This window comes from Stegodyphus dumicola, chromosome 3 (genome assembly GCF_044657685.1).
Source record: "Stegodyphus dumicola isolate Sdum_Otavi_A_Nest chromosome 3, ASM4465768v1".
Taxonomy (NCBI): Eukaryota; Metazoa; Arthropoda; class Arachnida; order Araneae; family Eresidae; genus Stegodyphus; species Stegodyphus dumicola.
In genome coordinates, this window is record NC_140770.1 from 62,314,266 (window position 1) to 62,338,309 (window position 24,044).

General features: G+C 30.4%; 2 protein-coding genes across 4 annotated transcripts in view; one reads left to right on the plus strand and one right to left on the minus strand.

Moving 5' to 3' along the window:
* The window catches only part of LOC118184122 (GMP reductase 2-like), a 39,154-nt gene extending 33,484 nt beyond the window's left edge, over nt 1-5,670 (plus strand). For both annotated transcript variants that reach the window (XM_085812951.1, XM_035353774.2), the window contains one exon: nt 4,902-5,670. In XM_085812951.1, the coding sequence (XP_085669077.1) occupies nt 4,902-4,904 (3 nt within the window). In that variant the 3' untranslated portion in view covers nt 4,905-5,670. The remainder of the gene's footprint in view (nt 1-4,901) is intronic.
* A 159-nt stretch (nt 5,671-5,829) lies between these two features.
* LOC118184121 (A disintegrin and metalloproteinase with thrombospondin motifs 16-like) overlaps nt 5,830-24,044 on the minus strand; it is a 132,324-nt gene continuing 114,109 nt past the window's right edge. The window contains exons 19-23 of one of the 2 annotated variants that reach the window (XM_035353771.2): nt 21,752-21,881; nt 19,115-19,310; nt 18,827-19,024; nt 10,848-11,001; nt 5,830-6,020 (exon numbers count right to left, since the gene is read on the minus strand). In XM_035353771.2, the coding sequence (XP_035209662.1) occupies nt 5,914-6,020; nt 10,848-11,001; nt 18,827-19,024; nt 19,115-19,310; nt 21,752-21,881 (785 nt within the window). In that variant the 3' untranslated portion in view covers nt 5,830-5,913. Of the gene's footprint in view, nt 6,021-10,847; nt 11,002-18,826; nt 19,025-19,114; nt 19,391-21,751; nt 21,882-24,044 lie in introns of those variants that run through there. The other variant, XM_035353773.2, reaches the window with a different exon arrangement.

Consider the following 24,044-nt stretch of genomic DNA (forward strand, 5'->3'; position numbering starts at 1 on the left):
GGGGAGAATAATTGTAAAAAAAAAATAATAATTAAAGTCTTGTTTAGTCTTGTGAAGTATGGCTTTGAAATTTCAAACCTCTGGCAATTAGTGTGTAGATGTGGCCTTATTAACATCATAAATGCTTAGTATTGAGAATTATAAAAACATGTTGTAGATGAACTCTGGTGACCAATATTTGATAGATCATTTTTAGTATTAAATGTGAAAGAAGATTTATATTTTTTCAAAAACTCCTGAGTGATGGCAGCTTTACTTTATGTGCAGATTTTAATTTTGAATGAACTTGCTTCATTTTATTTTTACATATTATTTAGATCAGTGTTTTACTCTTAATTTATTCATTTTTGCCCCCATTGCATATTGTACATCGAGTACAATATGTGTTGTGTCTGAATAAATATTGAGTGAAAAGAAAATATTATAACTTTTTTGGGGGGGGTAGGAATTGGATATAGTTCAAAAATATTCTACTTACAGATGAGGATTTCCAAATTAAAGCAATATATATATATATATATATATATATATATATATATATATAGCATACATAAAATATCTTTTAATAAAACTAATAATTCTGAAATCTAAGTATTTGAATTAAGAATAGCATTTTTAAAATTTTTTATCCAAATTTCAAAGATGAACATACAGTAAGACCCCGCTTAACACGGGGGATACGTTCCATCAAAGTAGAGCGTAATGCGAAACAGTGCTAAACGAGGCTATCTTTACATGTAAATATTGGGGTTAAGGGAAGATGGCTAGGAAATTGGTTAACGCCTTTTTACAAACGCCATCGAAAGTTCTTTTTGCTCTTCTTCTGAATCACTGCTGTCAACATTTTTGTTTTCTTCTTGTTCAGTTAATTCCTTGAGCTTATCATTAGAAAGACTAGCCGCAGCTTCTTGAATTATTTCTTCGACATCTTCCACATTTACCCCTTCAAAATATGTCTGTACAACACCGCACCAAACAAGAAATACAAGTACACTCTTTCGGATATGTATTTGAAACCTATCGCTGCATAATATTTCACGGAATCCCCCGTATGCTGCGAGCGATTTCGTGGAATCCCCGGGTTGAAATAAAAGAGCGCTAAACCGAAACAACGCTAAACGAAACAGCGTTAAGCGGGGTCTTACTGTATGTAGATAACATATTTATTAAAAATCCACTTGCAAGCAATATTTTTACATATTTTGTTTATTGAAAATACGAAACTTTTTTATTATGGGACAAAATGATAAAAGAGAAACTCTTTTATATTTTATAAGCTCCTAGAGGCAAAATAGTTATAATATCGAGTAATAATAATATCGAGTCAAAATAGTGATTTATTTATGTTTCTGTTTGTAGATTTTATTTTGCCATATTTTTGGTACTGAAGTGAAAATACGAGGCTTTTCACATTTCCATATTCATAAACTTTCTTTTTTTCTCCCCTCTGGTTCTTATTATGTTTTTCACTATTCTTTTTTTTTTTTTTTTTTTTTTTCCCCTTATGCATCTAATTAACAGTCATTTGTGTTTTCCTGTTTGAAAGTTAGTGTGAAGTTTGTTGTTCAAAACAAATGTGCTGCAATGAATATATTTTTCATTTCAGACACGCAGTGAGTTATATTATTAAAATATTATGCATATTTGAAATGTTGCTGAATTTTTATTAATTATTTTAAATGTTGGATTGATTAACTGAGATGATGATTTGTTTCAAAGATGTTATGAAAAAGGGGGGGAAGTAGCAATGTTTATGGCATAGAACATAGATTCATATTGAAGAGGAAGAATTCTGATTGAATAGAATGCCAAAATGTTGAATCCATAATGATTAGTAGACTTGGCAGCTAAGAAAGGTTAAAATTCATTTTTATTCCAATTGACATTTGTGGCCACAATTTACTTGGCACTCTAAATGTGCCTATTTAAAATTTTACATTTTTTAATACTGCTACAATAGGAAAGGAGCAAGGGAAATAGCCTCTTAATCGGAAAAGAGGCAGAAGCTTAAGTGCCCAATTGTCCAGGGCTCACTAAGAGAAGGTTTTGTTTGAGATTAGAAAGGTCTTGGTTCTCAAAATTTTTAATTCGGATTCTGAATTAGATACATCATGAGCATTATGTAATCCATGTGACATAGATTAATCTAGAAATGCAGTCCAGAAAAGTTATTACTAATTTTAGAATACAGAAAGGAAATACCCAAATAAAAAATTAGAAATTAAAAGCCTATTGCTAAATTGAATTATAAAGTTGATTTACATATTTTATATTGCATATATTTATATATGTACACCGCGCAAGAAAAAAACGGGGCAGTTCTATATCTCCTGTTCTACTGGGCCGATTGACAAAATTCAACTTGCTTTTTTCATGTCTTGAAAGCACGACTTAAGATATATATTACATTTATATATAACGTTGTTCTAAAATAGGTATTTTGACATAAAATGGGTATTTTGACACAAAATTGGATTTTTCTGAAATGACATGCCAATTTTTTTTCCATATTTCGATTAAAGGACTCAAATTATGGCAGACTGCCATGTTTTGTAAAAATCTTACAAGTAGTTTTTAAAAAATTGGCTCTCAAAATTTTAGCTCCTCAATGTTAATTGAATTTGATATGTATTTATTAATATCTTTTTTATTAAACTTGCTTGATTCCTTCTTCCAGAATTCAAAATTTAGGCTTAATCCAAATATAATTTGCATATTTTTATGATTTACTTTTAAAATTTGTATTTTTAAATATGTTTTATAAATTTTTTGAAAAAAAGTTTTGTGTTATAACCTATAAAATTTTTGTCATCTTAAAGTAGATGTATTTCTAGGCACACCTGCAAAAAACTAGAGTTTTTATTCAAAATTTTCTAAGATATACATTAATTTACATATAGGAGGATTTTAAAATTTGGCACCTTTTTTTTGAGCAATAATAAAGCCAAATGTGGTTTACGCACTTTGTTAAAATTATTTGAAAGTATGAACAATGACTTTTTTCTGGTCGTCAGCAATGAAAAAAAGAAAAGGAAAATAAGTTACTATAAATTAAGAAGTTCACCAAGTAACTTATTCTTGGCAAAAACTGAACAAAATATGGCAACGTGAAATTTTGAATTTCTCCGTAAATTTTGCACCATATTTTATAAAATTTAATATTAAGCATAATTTGAGTCGTAGAATCAAAATATGGAAAAAAATTGGCATGTCATTTCAGAAAAAGTCTGATTTTGTGTCAAAATACCTATGTTAGAATGATGCTATATATAAATCTAATATATATCCCAAGTCACGCTTTCGAGACATGAAAAACGCAATTTGAGTTTTGTCAATTGGCCTAGTAAAACAGGAGCAGGCGCTATAGAATTGTCTCCCTTTTTTTTTGGGGGGGGGGTTGCACTTTATATTTATTTGTATAGTATGATTTAATATTGGCTAAATTTTGAAGGTTGCTGACTGAAATAATACATTTGAACAAATTATGATTGTAGAAGTAGCCTAATTTCTTTGTAGTTATATTTCATCCTTGCAAGAAAGCTGCTGTGTTGAATTTGCTTAATTTATATTTAAATTATTATGCTAGCAAATGTCTGCTGGGGAAGGGGGGGGGAAACTTGATTCTTGACAGACAAGATCTTAATTTTAGAAATTTTGATGATGTATTAGATTTCAAAACAAATATGAGGTTTCTGACTGTTTACTCAAAACCAAAATTCTCAGAATGGAAAGCTCCTTGCCCTAAAAAATGTGCCAATGAATTTTGTTTGAAATATAAATAAATACACTGTAAATAAATGATTCATAGCAAAATTTTTTTCCACATTAAATTAAATAGAAACTTTATTTTACCAAGCAGCATAAGAAATTGAATGAAAAGAGTAAATTTCTTTCAAGTATAATGGGTTCTAGTTATATGAAAAACTACAAAAGAATGAATAATTAAAATATATATCAGAAGGGAAAATATATATCAAAAGGGGAGAATGCTTGTATTTCTTACATATTACATTTCCATATCTAAAAAATAATTGCCTTATTCATGTATTAGTGCATTTTAAGTGAAAAAAGTATTTACTGTTTTTAAAATGTGAAGGAGCAACTATAAAATTGTATAAATAATTATATATTTTTAATTTAGTTAACCTTTTCCAGGGGGCTGGGACATATATGTCCCTTGCTTTCACTACTTTAAATGTGTCTCAAAAAATTTCAGTAAACTATGGAGATTTAAAATTTACTCTTTAATATGGATTATGAAGTGCAAGACCCTGTAGATTTGTTTTTCTGTTCCTTTCATTTAAAATAAGTGACTAAATGGCCATAATACGTTCGAAATTGGCCCCTATAGCCCACGGGAAAATAATAAAATTGATTTATTTCTATCGACAAAGAATATACTTTTTATTATACTGTTTTTTTAGAATGGTATAATGTATTGTTACTTTTATATTTTACATTTATTGATATAGCCACCCAAAAAAACAATTTTAAAATCATGATATATTGAATTATTATTTTCCATATAATATTCATAAATATGTTAATTTATAAAGGACTTCCTGTGTAATAGTTTTTTATTAGTTTAGGAAAATGGTTAGCCAATTTTTGTGACAGCAGTTATTTAAAAAATCAATACTATTAGGTTTAGCTTGAGCTTAATTACTGCTGTAAATTTTATGATCACCGATATTAAAATTGCTGTTGGCTTAGACATATTATTATAGATTTTGATATTTATCAAGTATATTTTTTGAAAATTCATAACGTAGAAAATTAAATTCTTAATTTAGTATTCTAAGTGACACTTGCTGTGATAATGGCTTCTTTAATGTTTGAAAAATTAAAGAATATATTTTTATAGTATTGCAAGCATTTTAATATATTTGTTTCTTTCTTAGTAAATTTCTGGCTGGAGTTCTGTGATTACCAACCCTGCATGACACTTGATCCTTTTAAAAGCATGCACAAAGTGGGGTGTATTATAATGTTTCTTAGAAAACGCATGACATTTTATTTTGTTCAAAAAGTATGAATATAGATCTGATTTTTTTTATTTATATTTTTTTATTTATTTTTATATTACATATCTGATATTTGTATTTATCATGTATTTCTCAAAACAAGCATTATATTGGCTTTTGTGAATTACACATTTATTTAGTCACTTTTGTTATTAATCTGAATTTTATCAATTTACTTTTAAATTCTGTTTATATATTTTATTCAGAGTATCTTTAACCAGATCTATATTAAAAGGAAAATTGTTTGCCTTTTGCGTTGCTGTATTAGATTTGATTAAAAATAATTATTAGTTTTATATTCTAATCCAGAAAAATGTTTTAGATTATCATGTGATATTTTGGATCCTGATCAATATTCAAGTTTTATGCAGAACTCTCTTAATTTTTTTTTTAAAGTCAGATTCCAAATGAATACAAATGGAAATGCATAATAATTATTTGAATTAAATCCTGACATATATTGCATTATTTAAAATATATATTAAAAAAAGTTCAGGCACTCCATTTTTAGTGTTCTTGTTTAAGTTGTGTGTTTGGTTATTGTTGAGCAAGTTCTTTAATGAATAGCATTTTTTATGTCTGCTAGGGTAGTTTACTGCTGTGTGTTTTGTTATGAGTTTGTCACAATAAAATGTTTTGTACTGTCTTTGTTTTAAATATTTTACAAGACTGATGATTTTCAAAAATTCTTTGCTTTAATTTTTTTTTTTTTTTTTAGTCTGAATTAATTTAAATACAAAGCAGATTATAAAAATGTCTTATATTTGAACGAAATAATAAATACTGCGTTGAATGAATGTGGCTGTTTAAAAGCAGTGATCCATGATTTATGGTCAAATATAAATACAGCATAACTATACAAATCATATTTTCAGTGTTACATATTGTTTCATAATTTTTTCCTACATGACTTACAACAATTTGTGATGTAAAATTTAAGACCACACAGTCTTTCATTTGTTGAAACAGGGCACCACTCATAGTGATCTTCACAGTCTGAAAAATAAAAATTTATAGCAAGTATTTAATTTGGAAAAGTGATTTAAAATTTCCTTTAAACAAATTAATTGTAATGTGTATTATAGCTTGATTCTTGAAAATTAGTATACTCATGTTAGCACCTTCCTACAAAAACAATCAGAAAACTTTAAAATTTTGTTTCTAATCTTAATTTTTGCTTTAATAATCATTACCAATACCATTTCGATATACTTTTTTCTTACTTTTTAGATTGCAAGAAAGTATTTTTCTGAACAATAGCATTTACCTTTCTGTTACCATGTAGAATATCTTATTGCTCCAGTCAGATTTCCACCTGTCATTAAAGTTATATTCTTCTCAGCCCTTGATAAAAATTGAAGTAGAAACCAATTTTTTTATTTACTATTAAAAATATGACATTTACCTGCAATATTATTTCTCTTCTCACAAATGTCAGTAAGTAAAAAGGTGGTAGGATAATTACAACATAAAAATTTTAATCAACCATATACTCTTAAAAATCTTAAATTCCCGTATGAGTTTGAATAATTTTTGTTTCATGCACTAAAACAACTGGAAAGAATATGAAAAGAAATCATATCCAAAGTCCAGTTTAAAGCCAAATTGATGTAAGAATTATTTTATATCCATTTTAAACGTTAAAAGATGATTATGCTATTGTTTCTTTGGATAAATCTGAATCAGCCACATTTTCTTTATTTCCAGTATTATAGTTACGGTTTTCTGCCATAAGTGAAATATTTACCTGAAAAATCAATTATTATTGATAAGTATTCAAAAATGCTTTTTCAAATAGGTAATTAAGTAACTGAAGGATGTTGTCCTCTCTTTTTTTTTTTGTAACTGTTAGTTTTTATTTTAAGGTCAATATAAACGAACTGAAGCAGTGACGAATTCTATTACAATTAAGTAATTATTTTAAAATAGAATGCTTTAAAAAAACTTTTGTATATTATAAGCAATATAAGGATATATTGAAATCATTTCTTAAATGGTAAAGAGTATTTGGAGCAGAGGAAGACAGAGCAATCAGACCTTTTTTTTTTTTTTAAAGTATACCAACAAACAAATTAATATATCTACCTTTCTCTCTTTTTTAGGATATATTGAAATCATTTCTTAAATGGTAAACAGTAAAGAGTATTTGGAGCAGAGGAAGACAGAGCAATCAGACCTTTTTTTTTAAAAAAAGTATACAAACAAACAAATTAATATATCTACCTTTCTCTCTCTCTCTCTCTCTTTTTTTTTTTTTTTTTTTAATTGATGACCCTATTAGCCGGCGTATAAGATGCACTTTTTTCCTTTGAAAATAGGTCTGAAAAATGGGATGCGTCTTATACGTTGGTACTTATTGCGTTGATACCTCATTCGTGAATGTGTCAAAGCTTCTTGGGATGTTGTGAAAACAGAGACAGTGGTTAAATCATTTAAGAAATGTGGTATTAGTAATGCACTGGATGGTATAGAGGACAATTTGTTGTATGAGGAGTCAGATGATGATTTAGAAAAGATATCAAGTGACTCTTCATTTAGCTCTGGAGATGAATGTCTGGTTTTGATAAAGAGGATTAAAAGGTGTTCTTTCCCAGATAGATTGGGTATTTGGAGAAAGTATTACTTTGTATTACTTTATTTTTTAAATATTGCAAGTTCATTATAAGGTTTTTTTCCTTCAAAAATGTGTATAAAAGGGAGTACATCTTATAGGCCAGAAAAAAAAAAAAAAAAAAAAAACCTCGTAGATACCATGATTTTTTAACAATCTAAAATTTTGCTTTTCTGATAGCAATAAAACTGTATAATGAATGCTGAACAAGAGTTGTACTCTGCTGGTATTTTTTTCTAACAGAACTAAGAAACAATACTATTGCACTTCTAGAATTATCTATAGTTGAAAATAATCTTGAATTGAAACTAAAAACTAATATTTCATGTATGCAATTTAAAAATTCTACTGTATTCAAATTTAGTAACCTGTGGCTGTGTAATCAAGCCACATATGTAGTTCTAGACCTCAAAATTAGCCTAGCAAAAAGGGCTGATAATACGAATTTATCTTTCTTCCACTCCCCCATGTAATAGGAGGCCATTTTGCTACACGTACACAATTGTTCTTATGCAGATAGTTCTTGAGCAGTTTGCTGTAATCAGTAATCGCCATGTTTATTACATAAAAATGAGTGCCAAAAATAACTAGAATACCATCATAGTTTGCACACATTTTGTTTATATGTTTCTAGAGATTGTCATCATCATCATTTCTTATACTAATATACTATGGGACGTCATTCTGTGTGATCTGGTTCATCCTTAATATTGTTTTGTGTGTACTCCTACTTGTGACACTTAGCAGCCTCTGTTATACTCAACACTTATGTTATACTACAGGTGATCAAGGTATTGCTAAACCTAGCTAACTGGTAAGCTTCCATCCAAATTTTGAGGTCGATCACCCTGGGGGGTGGTCTTATACTTTCCCCACTTCTTTTCTTTTTCCCTACCTCTCAAGAAGACTCTTGGCTCACTGTGTGTTTCGAGTTCCTCCTTACCATCCTGACTTTATATGACATTAAATGCTTACAAAGATGCCTTATCTGGGATTCGAACCTAGGCGCTAACTATATACTGGCTGGGTGGCTAATGAGATTAGGCACAAGGACAAAGAGTGAAACCATATTTTTTCTTGATACCTTGGAAAGACTGCGTATGAATATTTGATTGAAAGGGCCAGAAATGTGGATGACGGAAGATGGTTGCTTCAACTAACATACCTTTGCCAATAGTTCTTGGAAAACTGTTGGTGAAATATCTTGAAACACAAATGTTGTTCTTTGCATTGATAGGACAACATTTGTGTGCATATTTTATCCATATTACCTGCTTAAATTAGCATCTTATTATTTTTGTTATACAATGGACTAATGAAATTATGAAAGGGAAACAATATAATGATGTGTGTGAGATGAAAGAAAATATGCTGACAACCTTGAATAATATTTTGTGTCAATAATTCCAGAGCCTTTTTTAATGGTATAAAAGAAGCTTGAATGTGTTGTTTTTATTGACTTGCATAGAGAATCCTATCAAAATATTGAAGTGTTAACTTTATCTGCTTAAAAATTACTTCAGTTGTTTTTTTGGCTATATATCTTATATTTTTAAATAAACTGAGTAGATTAAAAAAAAAACACTTCCATTAAAAATTTAGAAAAGTATATGATATAAAGAGTAAAAAATATGAAAAAGAGAGACATTTAAAAATCAATTCATAATAAGATTAAAATTGGTATATATGACAAATTTGCTTCGAAAAAATTACAGCTTTCATTTATAAATGTAAGTAGAACTAGATGTTATCTCTGAATACATGAAAGTGCCTGTGATATGAGTATCTATTATTTTTAAAGTAGAAATCATCAGACTTTTAAACCATATCATGAACATAGTAATATGCATTTCATACCATTGCATCAATATCAAATGAAGAATATTAAAGCAACTTTCCTGCATTTTAATGGTTTCTTTTGCTGTGAATTCTGTTTTAGTATAACTTGACAGCAGCAAGGTTGGAGACTCGGAAACATGCGAAGTATTTGCTGTAACTTGAATATGCTTCTTAATGTGCCTTTATTATTGTGCTGATGGTAGCTATATTAAAAGTTATAACAGTCTTGGGTATTTAGCCAGATATCATGAATGCCAGGATTCATCAAGAAGGCATTATAGACTTTTTCATGTATTTTATCTCCTCACCAGTATTTTGAGAGAAGGAAAATTTTTGGCTGATTCTTTTAATTTTGAAGGGGGCAAAAAGTATTCAATTTATCTTTTTATTTCATTTAATCTTTTGCATCTGTGAGGCATCAGGGCACCTTTTACAGTAACTCAAATGGCAACAGTGGTTGCTTATCTTCTATAACATTGAACCTCCTAACAGATATCAGCACCTGATCTTGAATAGGTTCTCTAAGCTTTTAAGTATTGTATGGCAATCATGATAATTAGGAATATTACTTTTAAAGTTTTTGATGCTATTAGTACCTAGATCCCGACACAACAGTAGGAGGAAAATCAAAAACATCGTAAAATTGCTGAGTACAAATGGTGATCAGATCAAACAAAGGGATATCCATCCATACTAAAGTCTAGTTATAGCATTATCATTTTATAAATTAGACTCACTAGCAGGTCAGATTTTCAAATGAATTCATGCAGGCCTCAATCACTAAAGACCTATTGAGTAGCCTTCAGATAGACAGTCATAGGCTAGACTTAGCAAAATACTAAGACACACTTATACCCTGTCAATACTCACACACACACTGCCATAGTATATAAATCAAAACAATCTTTATAAAAATATAACGATAGTATAAGCAAATGCTCAAGTAAGCCATGGATGGTGATAAAATAAGTTAAAATGAAGTGTTTGATTTTTCTGTTGTTGAACAAGGAGAATATATCTCTTCACAACAAAAGCAGTGATGCAGTAAGAGGTGTAGGAAGACAAAAATCAGAATATTGAAAATATTAAACTATATTACTTGTATACATTTGTATATTTATAAAGTCATTTTAATGTAGCTACTAGAAAGTTGCTAGTTTAACTGAGCAAAAAAAGTCTGTGCGTAAAGGGTTAAAAAGAGTTTAACTTACTGACCTATAAAAGCCTAAGCAAGAAAATAAACTATAATTTATATATTGCAGTTTTCTCTCTCTTTCTCTTTTTTTTTTTAAAAACTCTTACACAATATTTCAAATACTTGAAATATATAACATTATAAAATAAAATGTTAAAAATGTTTTTGAATGGTTTACCAAGGTATTTGGAATCTGGGCAGTTTTTTATGCAAAATTGTCTTGATGGTGGTTTTGTATCAAGATCACATTGTGGGCTGTTCTGTTTGCCATTCAATTTACTTACGCAGGTGACATCACGTATTTGCTCTTGATTACCACAGCTTCCATCACACTGCAAAATAAAAATTTATTCAAGTTTGTGACATGTATGTAAATTGCCTTCGAAATGTTAAGCATACAGTGTAAATTCTCAACAAAGGAGTACTTTTTGAAAAAAATGCAGCATGAAAATGATTTGTTAATGCACAAGAGAATCAATGCTTAAAAAATATTTCTGCAAAGAATGATAACATTGGATCAGCTTTTTACTTCATAAAGGTTATAACATTTAGGAGCATCTCAATGTTGTTATGCTATTAATGCATGAAGCAGGATGACCCATTAAGAAAGTTATCTGTTCCTTTTCTATGGAGTAATCTGTATTTTTTTATTTATAAAAATTCCAAACAAGTGGTACAGTTATTGAGATGAATTCCAAATAATATAGGGCTACAGTATCTTTGATGACCAATTTATTTTACTGTTAGTGTGTAATCGTAGTCATCAAAGAACTCCAGTGACTCTTTCAGCAATCCTTACTTTGCAATAAGAATGTTGATAAGTGTCAATAATGTATGGTGAAGGATAATGCCAAAAGGCTTTATATCTGGGCAATATAGCGTATGTCCTTTCAAGTGCTAAGGTGGAGGAGTGCAAAGTAGTGCAAGATGTGGCTGACACAAGAGTGTGATTGTTTGGTGTATTCTTTCTAGGTAAATCAAAATTTGCCTTTGATGTGTAAGGTTCAGGATGAAACAAAGAGTGCAATTTATGACATCAAAAACTAATTTGACTTGCAATACAGTGGTCCAGTAAGTCCTTTTTATAGGGTCATATGAGTTATAGTCATGAGGGACCACTAAATCCTTAATTTTGGAAAAAAATTAAATATACCTTATGTCCTAAAGTGAGAGGCACCAAAAGCTTGAGGTGAACCTCTCACTTCAGAAATTCACACTGTTTAAGAATATGAAACAAAAATGGATATGTAACCAACCCAGTAACATGTTAATACCATATCTTTAGTTGTGGCAGTGATGATACAGGCTAAATATTATGCCGTGTAATATGCTCTAAGGAGTATTGTGATGGATAAAAGGTATTAGGACTAATTCTTTGCCCCTCTTCATGAGTTGATCCAGCTTTTCATTTGATTGACAATAATACTTATCAGTGCAGGGCAAGGCTGAAGGAAGTAAAGGTGTATGTAATGGGTAAAATGTTCTCAAAACTTGAATCTTATCAAAAATCTTCGAGATACACCAGAAAGAAATTATTTTGCCCATGAATTCTGTTTAGCTATTCCCCCACAGCTGCTTGCTGCCATTTTGTAAATATAGCTGTTATTGCTCTCATCTGAACTGAATCATTTCATTAAAGAAATAAAATAGAGGTTAAGTTTACTCAGAAAGCATATAAGCAAATTGTACACTGCTTGAATAACAATCTGGATGGCCATCACCATTAACTCCACCTACAATGAGGATGTCACAAAGCCTTTTACAGTCTTTTTTTTTTTTTTTTTTTTTTTTTTTTTTTTGTTTTTTGTAGAAGTTATTTTAGTTTGTAGTATGACCTCTATTTTGAAAATTGCTGCCTCTGAACTTCCTGATTAATTTAAAAATGAAATAGTGAAATCATTAGATGCTACTGTTACAATTAGAAGTAACTTGAGAGATACGGAAGATATTAACAAATGGATACAAGAATTTTCTCAGAAAACAAATATTCAGTGAAATTCCAGAACTTCAAATTGTGAACGTCTTATTTGTTCGTAAGTACATGATCATTATTTATTAATCTTTTATTTCCTTAGTTTCATGAACATAAGCATACCTAAATGATTATGATACTGATACATAATATGGTATAACTTAATTAATTTGCATAATTATGTAAGCAATATGATAATATGTAGTTTTAATATATTGGATTAATTAAGATATGATTAAGTAGTTTGGTAATAAACATATTAGATAAAGCCACCTAACTTCTTTAATTTTATTTAAATATTAATTTACTATATAATAATAAGTATCATGATAAATTTGTATTAATAACTTATGATTAATGTATATTATTTTTGTTATTAATAGCAAAATTAACATTAGATATTATTATGCACAATATATTAGTGTTTGTTAATAATTGTCTAATATACAGTCAAAAGTCTTTAATCCAGATGTCCATGATCCGGAATGATCTATAATCGGGACCTCAAAGCTACAAACTTTCTGCGTATGCGTCAATGCATGTGCATAATACCTTTATGCATGCGCAAAATACGTTTACGCATGCGCGTTTAATGTATAACGACTGTATAAGCTAAGCTAAAATTATCTAATTATCTATTTCAGTTAATGTTGCAGATTGCGTTGTTCCTTAATCTTCTAATTGGAATTACAACTTCTAATTGGAACACGGAATACATGGCCACCATACGAAGACTACCGGTAGCTGCAAGATGCAGCCTCTTAAATACCAGTTCAACGGCGGCTTAACGTCATTCTACAGCGCGCGAGCATGCGTCATGCATGACGCGATATGCGCGGTGAACATTTTAAACATTATCATCTGGAAAGATAGGTCAATAAATTTCCAGGCGAAATTTATCGATATGTCCAATAAAGCGTTATTTTTCTTGCACCGACAGTGACATCATACTTCGTTTCTCGTATTTTTCTCGTAAACTATGGATCGTACAGGAACGCTTCTTTAGGCAGTTTTTATGTACTCCCAATGAGGAATCTAGCTCTGCAGAATTTATGCGGTTGTTTTGGGACAACCTGTATTGTATTCATCCCACATCCCAAACAAGTCAATCATGCAATTTAATCCACATCTTTCTTTATATTTATTTATACAGAGGGCTGTTCGCACATTTTTTAGACGATTTTGGTAAGCGGTAATAAAAAATCGTTTGCTGCAAAAGAAGTAATTGCAATTGTACTATGTTTTTAAAAGTCAAAATTATCGTCTGTGGCTTGAAAGTTTTGTTTTTATTCAAAATGGCGAATTTAACAAAGCAGTGGTTCGAAGGTTACATTTACGCTCTTTCCGAAGAGAAACATGCATACTCCGTTATCCAAAAACGATGTGAGAGTCATGGTTTTGTGATAGCTAAAGCGTCGATAGGTAATATCATCACCAAGAAAGGAAAAAAACATCAAATTGGAGCCTCAATTGGGACAAAAATTTCAAACAAATATCCAAGGAAAAAACGGACATCTTTGACTATTGCAAAGGTACATTGTTTAATGTTAAAAAAAAAATCCTAGTCAAAGGACAGTTGCAAAATCATTAAAATGTTAGGTGTCCACTGTAAACAAAATGATAAACATTGATTTAACTCTTAAGAAAGCCAAAAAACGCAATGTGCATCATCTTCTTCCAAAGTATATCACTCAACGCAGGACACGCTGCAGAATTCTATATGAGAAATACTTATCCAAAGAAAAATGGGAAACAATTGTCACAATAGATGAAGCATGGGTGTATTTAAATAATTGTAACAAAAAAAGAGCCATTTATTATCATAAAAGGGGAGAAAAAAATTTAAGTACATGGTTCAAAGAATCGAAAGAAAGTTTTTCTAAGGGATTCATGATTGTTGCTGATTTTTCTTATAATGGCAAGTTAAAAATAAAGAGAGTGCAAAAAAATGTCAAGATTAACTCCAAATACTATCAGGAACATATTTTATCGCCAATTTTTCTGAATGAAATAGCATCGCTTTACAATCTGTGAGACTCCATCAGGACAAAGCTAGCAGCCACACATCAAAATCCACTGTAAATTTCCTAAAAGAAATGAAACAAAAAACTGGTATCAAGGCCATACCCTTCACTGATATCCCTATTAAATCTCCCAATGTGTCACCTATGGATTTTTGTGCTTTCGGACTTTTAAAAACTGCATTATCCAAACGTTGTCCCAAAACCCTAACAGGACTCTGGAAAGCTGTTTGAGAGGAATGGGATAGAATACCTTTTCTGCCACTTCAAAAGGCATTATTATCCTGGAAATTACAATGTCGAAAGATAGTTCAGAATAAGGGATGTCAAATAGAACATTTAAAACACAAGAATTTTATGTAATTTAGTTTTGTGAATACAATATACGTCTAAAAAATGTGTGAACAGCCTCTGTAGAAAGGTCTGTACGATATATGATATTTGTGTTCATATCTCATGTACTTTAAATAATTTGATCTCTTATTATAAAACATAATACGGGAAAAAAGTACTGAATTTAGAATATAAAGCAAAATTTGTAATGTAATAAACTTCATGTAGTGACATTTAGTCATACCATTATATCTACATAATCTTTCAGTGGAAATAAATCTATGCACTTTTAATGTTTCAACACTTGACTTACAGAAGAATATTATTTTATGATTCAGATATGGAGAAATTAATCTGATCATTTTCTGGGAAGGTTTTTTACATCCATTAATGCTGTAGTTATAAATTTTTGAGAAAAAGTTTTGAATGGCATAAAGTAATTTTACATTATTTATTTTAAAACACTTATTTATGTAAGTTTGGCCATTCACACTATACCTACCAACCTAAATTCTTTAACGCATAATAGTTAACATTGTCATTCTAAATCAACAAACACTAAGATGTAGAAAAATTCAGTATGACACAAGTTTTTCTCATATAATGTTGTTTAGCAGTATTTCAAACTGGTACAAACATAGCAGATTTAGGTAGTCTATAGGCAATTATGTCCAGCTCAATCTGTGATGCGACAATCACATCATAGCACATTTATTAGTCAACAATCTAGAAATTCCTAGGGCACATTATTTCATTCCTCTTCTATTGATTAGTCTCTGCTTATTTTCTGGCAAAGTTACTGACAGCTGCATTTCATCTCGACACAGTAGTCAATAATTGATCAAGAGGTTTAGCTCTTGATCGGTCGTTGACTACTGTGTAGAGATCTGGGAAGAATGCAAGCCAATAACCGTTTAATAGTTATTTTCACTTTGCAAGAAATTCTCAGCTGCTTTATTTTGATGAGGCATGGTATTATCATTCATAAAAAAAGAAGTTCTATGTGAATGACACAATAGAACTAGAAAATGTAATGTTCAATAATCATTTTACACAATAGTTGTCACACATTCTGGTATCTTTCTTCAACATTTATAGCTCAGTGTGTAGAGTCATTAGGTTATTTTTAAGGCAGGGGTGATGAAGAATGAGCAACACCCTCACTGGGAATCGAACCACAGACCTCTAGAATACGCACTCAGTGTGACCACTACACTACGAAGGCATGCTAAGAAGGCGGGAGAAATACCTTATAAATATATCTCTTAATCATTATTCCATCATCCAATCACTTCCACATTAAAACTAAGTACCTGCATGCCTTACCTCTTTCTCACCGGATGAATACATATTTGGAATTTGACTGTCCATTAAATCAACTCTGATCAAAGAAGACATTGGTGCATTACTTCATCATTCATTTTGGTGGATCTGATAGCATGGTAGATGTCATCTATGGTGCTGTTTGGCTAGAGCCTAAAAACAAGCCATCTTGAAGTTATGTATAAATCAGATGGCAAGTAACAGCTTGGTGGGATACTCTCATTACTGTGTTCCAATAGAAGCATTTTGTTACTTGGCTAGCCATGTACAGTCAAAAGTCATTAATTCGGACACCCGTAATCCGGACCTCAAAGCTACAAACTTTCTGCGCATGCGTCGCGTTGCCGCATGCGCATAGGCGTTTACGTGTGTGTGTAAGACCTTTACGGCTGCGAATGTGCATGTGCGCATGCGCGTTTAATATATAACGGACGGTATAAGCTAAGCTAAAATTATCTAATTCAGTTAATGTTGCAGATTGCGTTGTTCCTTAATCTTCGAATTGGATACGCCTTATTATTTTTTGCAGACTGTTAGAGCAATTTTATAAAAGTAAGCTTGAACTTTCGATTATATCAAATAGAATTTCCGATATATATTTGCTAATATGTAAAGGATCTAAAGCGAAAGTATGTTTCGAAATCCGAAATCTGTTTATCAATTTCACGCTGCTCGGCAGGGGGAACGCCGTGGCGCGCAATGAATTGGAAGTTGATCTGTCAGCACTATCCTTATCTATCCTTATCTTCAGGGCAGATGTTTTTATTTTATTTGGCTTATAATTCCTTACTAAATGTAGTATTTCATCTCGATGTACTCCGTCTTTGATATGATTTAAAACAAGTTCTTCGTCATTATAATTTGCTTCCAATAGTAAAGAAAGAGACACAGAGATTATTGAAAATGAAAAAAATTCGATTGACAAATTAGTCGGTATTCTCGACACAGCAATTATAGGACTTGAACAGCGGAACTTTGTAACTAAACAAGAAATTATGTCTGTTTAATAGAATTAAAGTGAAAGTATTATCACATGAAACGAAGCAACTTAAACAACTTATATTGAAAGAAATGTTTAATAAAGTAAACAAATAAATATTAAGCTTTTTCTTTTTGTAAATTTTGATACCTTTTAGATCATAATTGTTCTTTATTTCATAAATTACGGTTTCAAATTTTTAATTTTGTAATTTCTGCATGCCATCTTACCAGATTTAAACTGATGATCTATAATCCGGAAAAATCGATAATCTGGAATCGCCGAAGTCCCGACGAGTCCAGATTAACGACTTTTGACTGTATTTGAGATGTGTTCAGCTGTTAGAGCTAAATATCACTGTGCATAAATGTAGAAAGAGAGCAAGCTCCTGCAGAGTGTCTGGAAAACATTGCAGTCATCTGATGCACTACCTGAAACCTGGAAATAACAGTGTGATTCCAAACTTCATTGCAGCCTTGGTAATTATAAAAACTTTCTTTGAAATTGATTTTACTCCTTCTATGAATAAACTCATCAAGGTGATGTTTTTTGAGGTGCAACAAAAATTTCACATTTGTAAGTTCACTGTTTCATATTCTAAATTTTTAACTAATGTAAATTGTTGCAGTACTACTTCTTTTTCATCTGCTTTTGAGTTATCACACAACTTTTAAATGCAAGAATCAGAAATTTGCACATTCTTCAGCTTTCTGCTGAGCGTGTTTTTAATTTTCAAACCATAACATGCTGAATCGTTGAATTCTACAACAATACATTAGCATAATGACATTCATCCTTAAATTTCGGACACACGTTGTAAATTAGGGAAAATGTTTGCGATATATTCAGTTTGAACCCATTCCATTGTTAAGTAGTATGGTAAGAAACAATTTATGTAAACTTTCTCATCTCCTGTAGTTGTTTTAAAATTTCACAAATATTTGGAGATATTAATTATGCAAAATATAAATATGTACATTACATTTGTACTAGTAAATAAATATTTATATATAAATGTGAATTTATTTGTGATTCATATTTAATTTTGTGTATTAAGTATTTGATTTTTTTATTGTTTTTGGCAATTGTAAATTTAAAGAAATCAGTTTTGTAAAAATTAAAATTTCTAATTTATTATATAATCTTCCAATTCTTATATTTTATCTCTAGTTATATTATTTCTTTAATTAAAATTATTTAGTAAAAATTTATACTCATTGTATAAAACATAAAACTTTTGAGTCCCACATGACAAAAACCGACTAGATAGATAGCATTTAAATTATAGTCTCCTGTATTCGTGATAGTATCTACTTTCTTCTTCTCTCTCTATCTTTTTTTCTGTCATGAAAAAGAAATTGTTAGCTGGGCCTGGCGCTGCAAGTGCCAAACTGCACCCTTGCATATTCTACTGCATATAAAGGGAGATATTTTTTAAATATTTAAAAGATGTTTAAAGCTGAAAAATTCTACAAAATTCAAAACATACCAATTATAACTATTTCTTTTCAATACATTTATGTAATTACCTTACTCCATGAGCTTGTAGTCCACACACCATCATAAATTCGTAGGTGAGCATAGCAATTTTTTTCATTTCTACATTTGCGCGTATGTGGTGGCTGTTGGTCTTTGTTGCAATTGGAAAAACTTTCAGCTGTACCATTTTCACTCCGACGACATGTTACTGATCGTGTCTGAAATCCTCTTGAGCAAACGCCATGACACTAAAATATTCATTTTAGTATTTGAAATTTTTGCACATGATAAATTCACACTTTATAATGAATTATAAATTAAATTAATGTTAACCTTACTTTTGTCCATGGGCCTGTAAACCAGGAATACAGGCAATTAAATTTGATGCATTTCCGCATATCTTCTGGTTGATTTTGGATGGAGCAATGGAATTTTTCAGTTTTCTTTTCTCCTACAATGCAATATACTTCTCTCTGTTGCCATTCTTCCTCACAGGTGTTAAGATTACAAGATGTCCATTCACCAATATACCACCTGATATTAATAAATATTGCTATGAACATCAGTGAAACCGTCTTTAGAATTTGTTGAAATAATGCACCTTTCAATAATATCTGCAACATTCAGACATATTAGGAGATAAGAAATTGAATTAGCAAGTGAGATGGCTCCAGTGATCATACCAATTTATATATCGAGATAAATCAAGTGAAAAAAACAAGCAAATAAATTAGTTGATGTGAAAATAAATACTGGAAGAATCCACCATGTTATATCTACTTCAAAAAGACATCTGTATGAGACAGATGTACGTACACTGTGGGGAAAAAAAAAAAAAAAAAGTACAGTTATATATCTACCGTTTTACTGGGCATATTGACAGAATTCAATTTGCGTTTTTCATGTCTCGAGAGCGCGACGTAGGATATATATTAGATTTATATATGGCACTATTCTAACATAGGTATTTTGACACAAAATCGGACTTTTTCTGAAATAACATACCACTTCTACGACTCAAATTATGCCTAAATATTAGTTTGTAAACAAAAATTTATATTAGCACTTTTTTTTTTCAGTTTGCGCCAAAAATATTTCACTTGGCGAACTTCTTAATATACGGCAACCTATTTTCCTTTCCCTTTTCACATTGTGCGGGAAGGGGAAAAAAGGAACCTCGTTCTTTCTTTCAAATAATGTTCTTCGTATTATAATTTTAACTATAATTGTTATTATTTTTAATTTTTTTCTTTTTCGAATTTCATTTTAATTGTTAACTGTTTTAAAAATTTCTATTTACTCATTCGAACTGCGTAGTTTATGTAAAAGGCGCATCTTTTCTTTTTTTCCAAATAGTTTTCTTTACTATATTTTTTAGTCATAGTTATTATTGTAGGTAATTTTTAAATTCTTAGACTTTTATTTTAATTGTTTGTATTGCATTTTCTCTTCAGATCATTGTTTTAAAATTTTGTATTCCTTCATTCAAACTGCGCATTTTAAATATATTTATTAATATAACTTTTCCAGAATTTGATTTTATTTGAATTGTGTTTCTTTCGGAAAAATACCTTGTGACCCAGATTACGATGCATTTGAAAACTGCATACATTAAAAGAGAAAATACAGTAAAGCACAGTTAACACGCCTTTCAATGTTCCGTTGAGAAAAGATACATAAATAAGAGACATGTATAACCGATATTTAATTTAGGATGACTTGCATACATTGCTTTAAACAGTTTTATCATTGTGTCCATTGCTTTATACAATTTTTATCATCCTACATTTAGTTTCTTAAGATGTTATTCATATTTTAGTCAAGTATTTTATTTTTGAAATTGCAAGAATCAAATATCATAAGATCAAAAAAGTTTTAAGTTAAAAAAAAATTACTCAATTTTATGCAAAAATTTATTTTTTCTTTTTAATGGCTTGCTCTTTTTCTTCAGGCAATCTGCAAGTATATCTAGAAGCATCCAACTTTTTAAAACATCTTGGTATTTCTGACATTCATTTTAAATAAAGTTACCGCCTTCTATTTCATAAAGGCCCACAAACGGTCGAGCGGTAAAGTCATTGAACACTTGTAGTCCGCTCCTTGGTTCGAATCCCAGCAAACAGAGTGGTTACAGTTCATGCAACAATGATCACGAGTGGGATTCTTTTAGGATTTCAGGAAAGTGCTACAGTTGTAGCAGAAATCCTGCAAAAGTCACGCAAGCATCAAAGTATCAAATTCTAAGGTTTTAGTTCAAAGCATTGAGAGATCTCCGTGCTGTCCTTAGATGCGATGCGCTTTGCATTACATTGTGTTTAACGCTCTTAACAGTTTGAAGTAGTAACTATTAACTGTGTTCCTGAGAAAAAGTTTTATGAGTACTTTTGTGAAAAGTTCCAGAACTGCAAAGTGTTTCTTTCGGGAATATAAATTTTATCAAGCTGTCACCAGTTCTGTGTGCATTCAATCCAGTACGAACCAGTATGCACGTAACAATATCATCATACAGGGTAAAATTATGCACGTAACTTAAAATACTAAGAGCTTACTGGAAATTCCAACACTGCATACAAACTTTAGAGACTTTTGGCGAAATGTGCCAAGAATAATGAAAGGCATATACTGAAATCATTTCAATATTTTTTGCCACAGCCTTGAATTTGTTTTTACTCCCTCCCAGAGATCACTTCCTTTTAATGAGTTTATATTTATAAAGATTGCTTTCTATGGCAATGGATGTCTGTACATTTACTCTAAATCTGTATCCTCATCTTAGCAGAAGAATTAAGAGATCATGTTCGAAAATAAAGCAATGACTCTAACTGAAGTTTAAGAAAATACATACCAAAAATTATGCTTTTAAATGGAATCAATAAGCAGAGAGTCTAGATCATGACACATAAGTTCTTCCCTCCCCATGCATAAAGATTAAAAAAAATGCGTCTTTAAAAATTGGTATTAAAGTAGTATTGTACCTGGCCATGCAAGAAACTGTGTTTGAGCAGGAGTATGTTCTTGTAACAGGTTTAGAAGACAAAGTACAATAAGCAGTATCTACTAAATGATTTGTAGAATTCACACAAACTGGATATGAAATAAATGTTCCTAGAAAAAAAATATACACGCTTTAATACATATAATAATGGTAAACTATTTTATTACTGATTTTAAATTGAATTAAATATTCATTTTATTACCATAATGAATGTTCGTTACTTCCTTATTATTATAGCTCCCATTATTTAAAGAACGCCAAAATTAACGATAAACCATCCTCGTTCTAGTAAATGCTCACCAAATCGTCAACAGCTCACTTATAAAGTAACTGTCATGAAAATAGCTCTGAGTAGTCACGTGCTGTCTTTGTATTTTTATCATGTTTTCTATACTTTTTTCAATTTTTTATTTAAAAAAAAGATGGAAGAAGATGCTATATCATTCTTCCAAAAAAGAAGCATTTTACCTTGCAATCGAATACACAAAAGTAACCATAAAACTATATGTCAACGAAAGAATTTAGAAAAGAAACATGAAAATATAAAAGTTTTAAAAAAAAAAAAATCTGAAAGCTTTCAGATTTTACATTAAGCCCATTTTATATTTTCAGATTTTACATTAAAAATAAATCATAAATGCTTTACAAAATATGAAATAGATAATAAAACAAATTCCAAATTTCAAATTTGGGCTTCCAGTTGCCCATATTCGGAGGACGATTACGTTATTCAAAATTTGATGGCTCTAGGTACCGTTTTTTTATCACAGTGCGAGAAACATACATTTATGCAGATTCTTTATTATTTAATTTCTTTAAATATAACACAGGGTGATAATATTTGATGGCAATAGTTTGAAAAGTGAATCGGCGCAAAATGCCAAAACGAAATTAATAGCCCTTCTGAGCTAACGTTCCTTTGGGCCAAAAAGAGCATACGTAATGACAACATGGGAAGGGAAAATACTTTCGATTTTAAATTAAAAACAACCTCAGAAACATTGCAGCAGTAAGAAGCAAACATGTTCGCTATCTTCTATTAAGTTTTTAACTTATTTTTAATTAAATCCCAGTGATGATCTTCGCGTAGTTTAAATAATGAGACCTATATTAAGGAACCTCCGAATGTACTCTATTGATAACAGTTTGGAAAAAATTAATTTATCATTATATTTCTCCTAATAATAAAATATTACTTCATAAATTAATTAAAAAAAGCTCATAAATAATCAACGCAAAATAAAGATATTCGTATTTTGCGAAGCAATATCGCTGCCCAACAATCAAAGCTGAAAAAAAAATTGGTAATAATTTTCCGAAAGTGTATTTAAACCATCCTATTGCTAAAAGATACTTTTATTTCATAAAGGATACTTATTTATTTCTTAAAAAGTAATTATTTGCATAGTGTATGATTCTGGATTTACACTAAAGATAGGCAAACCATACCAAGAATAAATTTTAACCCTTTAACTGTCATGCCCGAGATAATCTCGGGCACAGCACTGGTGTTCAAAAATGTCACGCCCGAGTATTACTCGGGGTAATTTTTTTTTTGAGTGCATCGTATTGTTATACCCGAATATATATCGAGAGACATTTATTTCGGCTTCATCTCTTTGTCAAACCCGACTGTATCTCGGTAAAAGTTAATGTGCGCTCAGTTCAATAGATGACAGCATTTTACTGAAGATTTCAAAGGTTAGAGGTTATACGTTCTTTGGTTCAAAGTGCATGGGATGTTTTTGTTGTAAAATGGCTTCCAGTTCTTTGAAACGTTATATAGATGATTTAGATTCTTCAACCGAAGATGAAGAATGTGTGTTTGATGAGCAGTATTCATGATGCTTCCATGGTCAGCCTCAAAAATAAAAAAAATGGAGATATACTCAAGCCGAAGATTGTTTCTAATTACAGTCTAACTATGGGTGGTGTAGATCGCCGTGATTAGGAAATATCCTTTCATCCAACAATCCGAAAATGTCAGAAAAAATATTATAAAAAGATATTTTTACATTTACTAGACAAGGTACTCTGGAACTCACATTTGCTCTATAAAAATGTAGTTGGGAAACGTATTACATTTTTAGAATTTCGAATCCAAGTTGTAGAAGAGCTTTTACATAAATATGATGATGCAGCTTCTGGACAAAAGAATGTTGTCAGACGACCTACAATAGATAACCCTGCCCGTCTTACCGAACGACATTTTATATCCCATATTCCTCCTACTCCTGCGAAACGTGAGCCTACAAGACAGTGCAAAGTGTGTT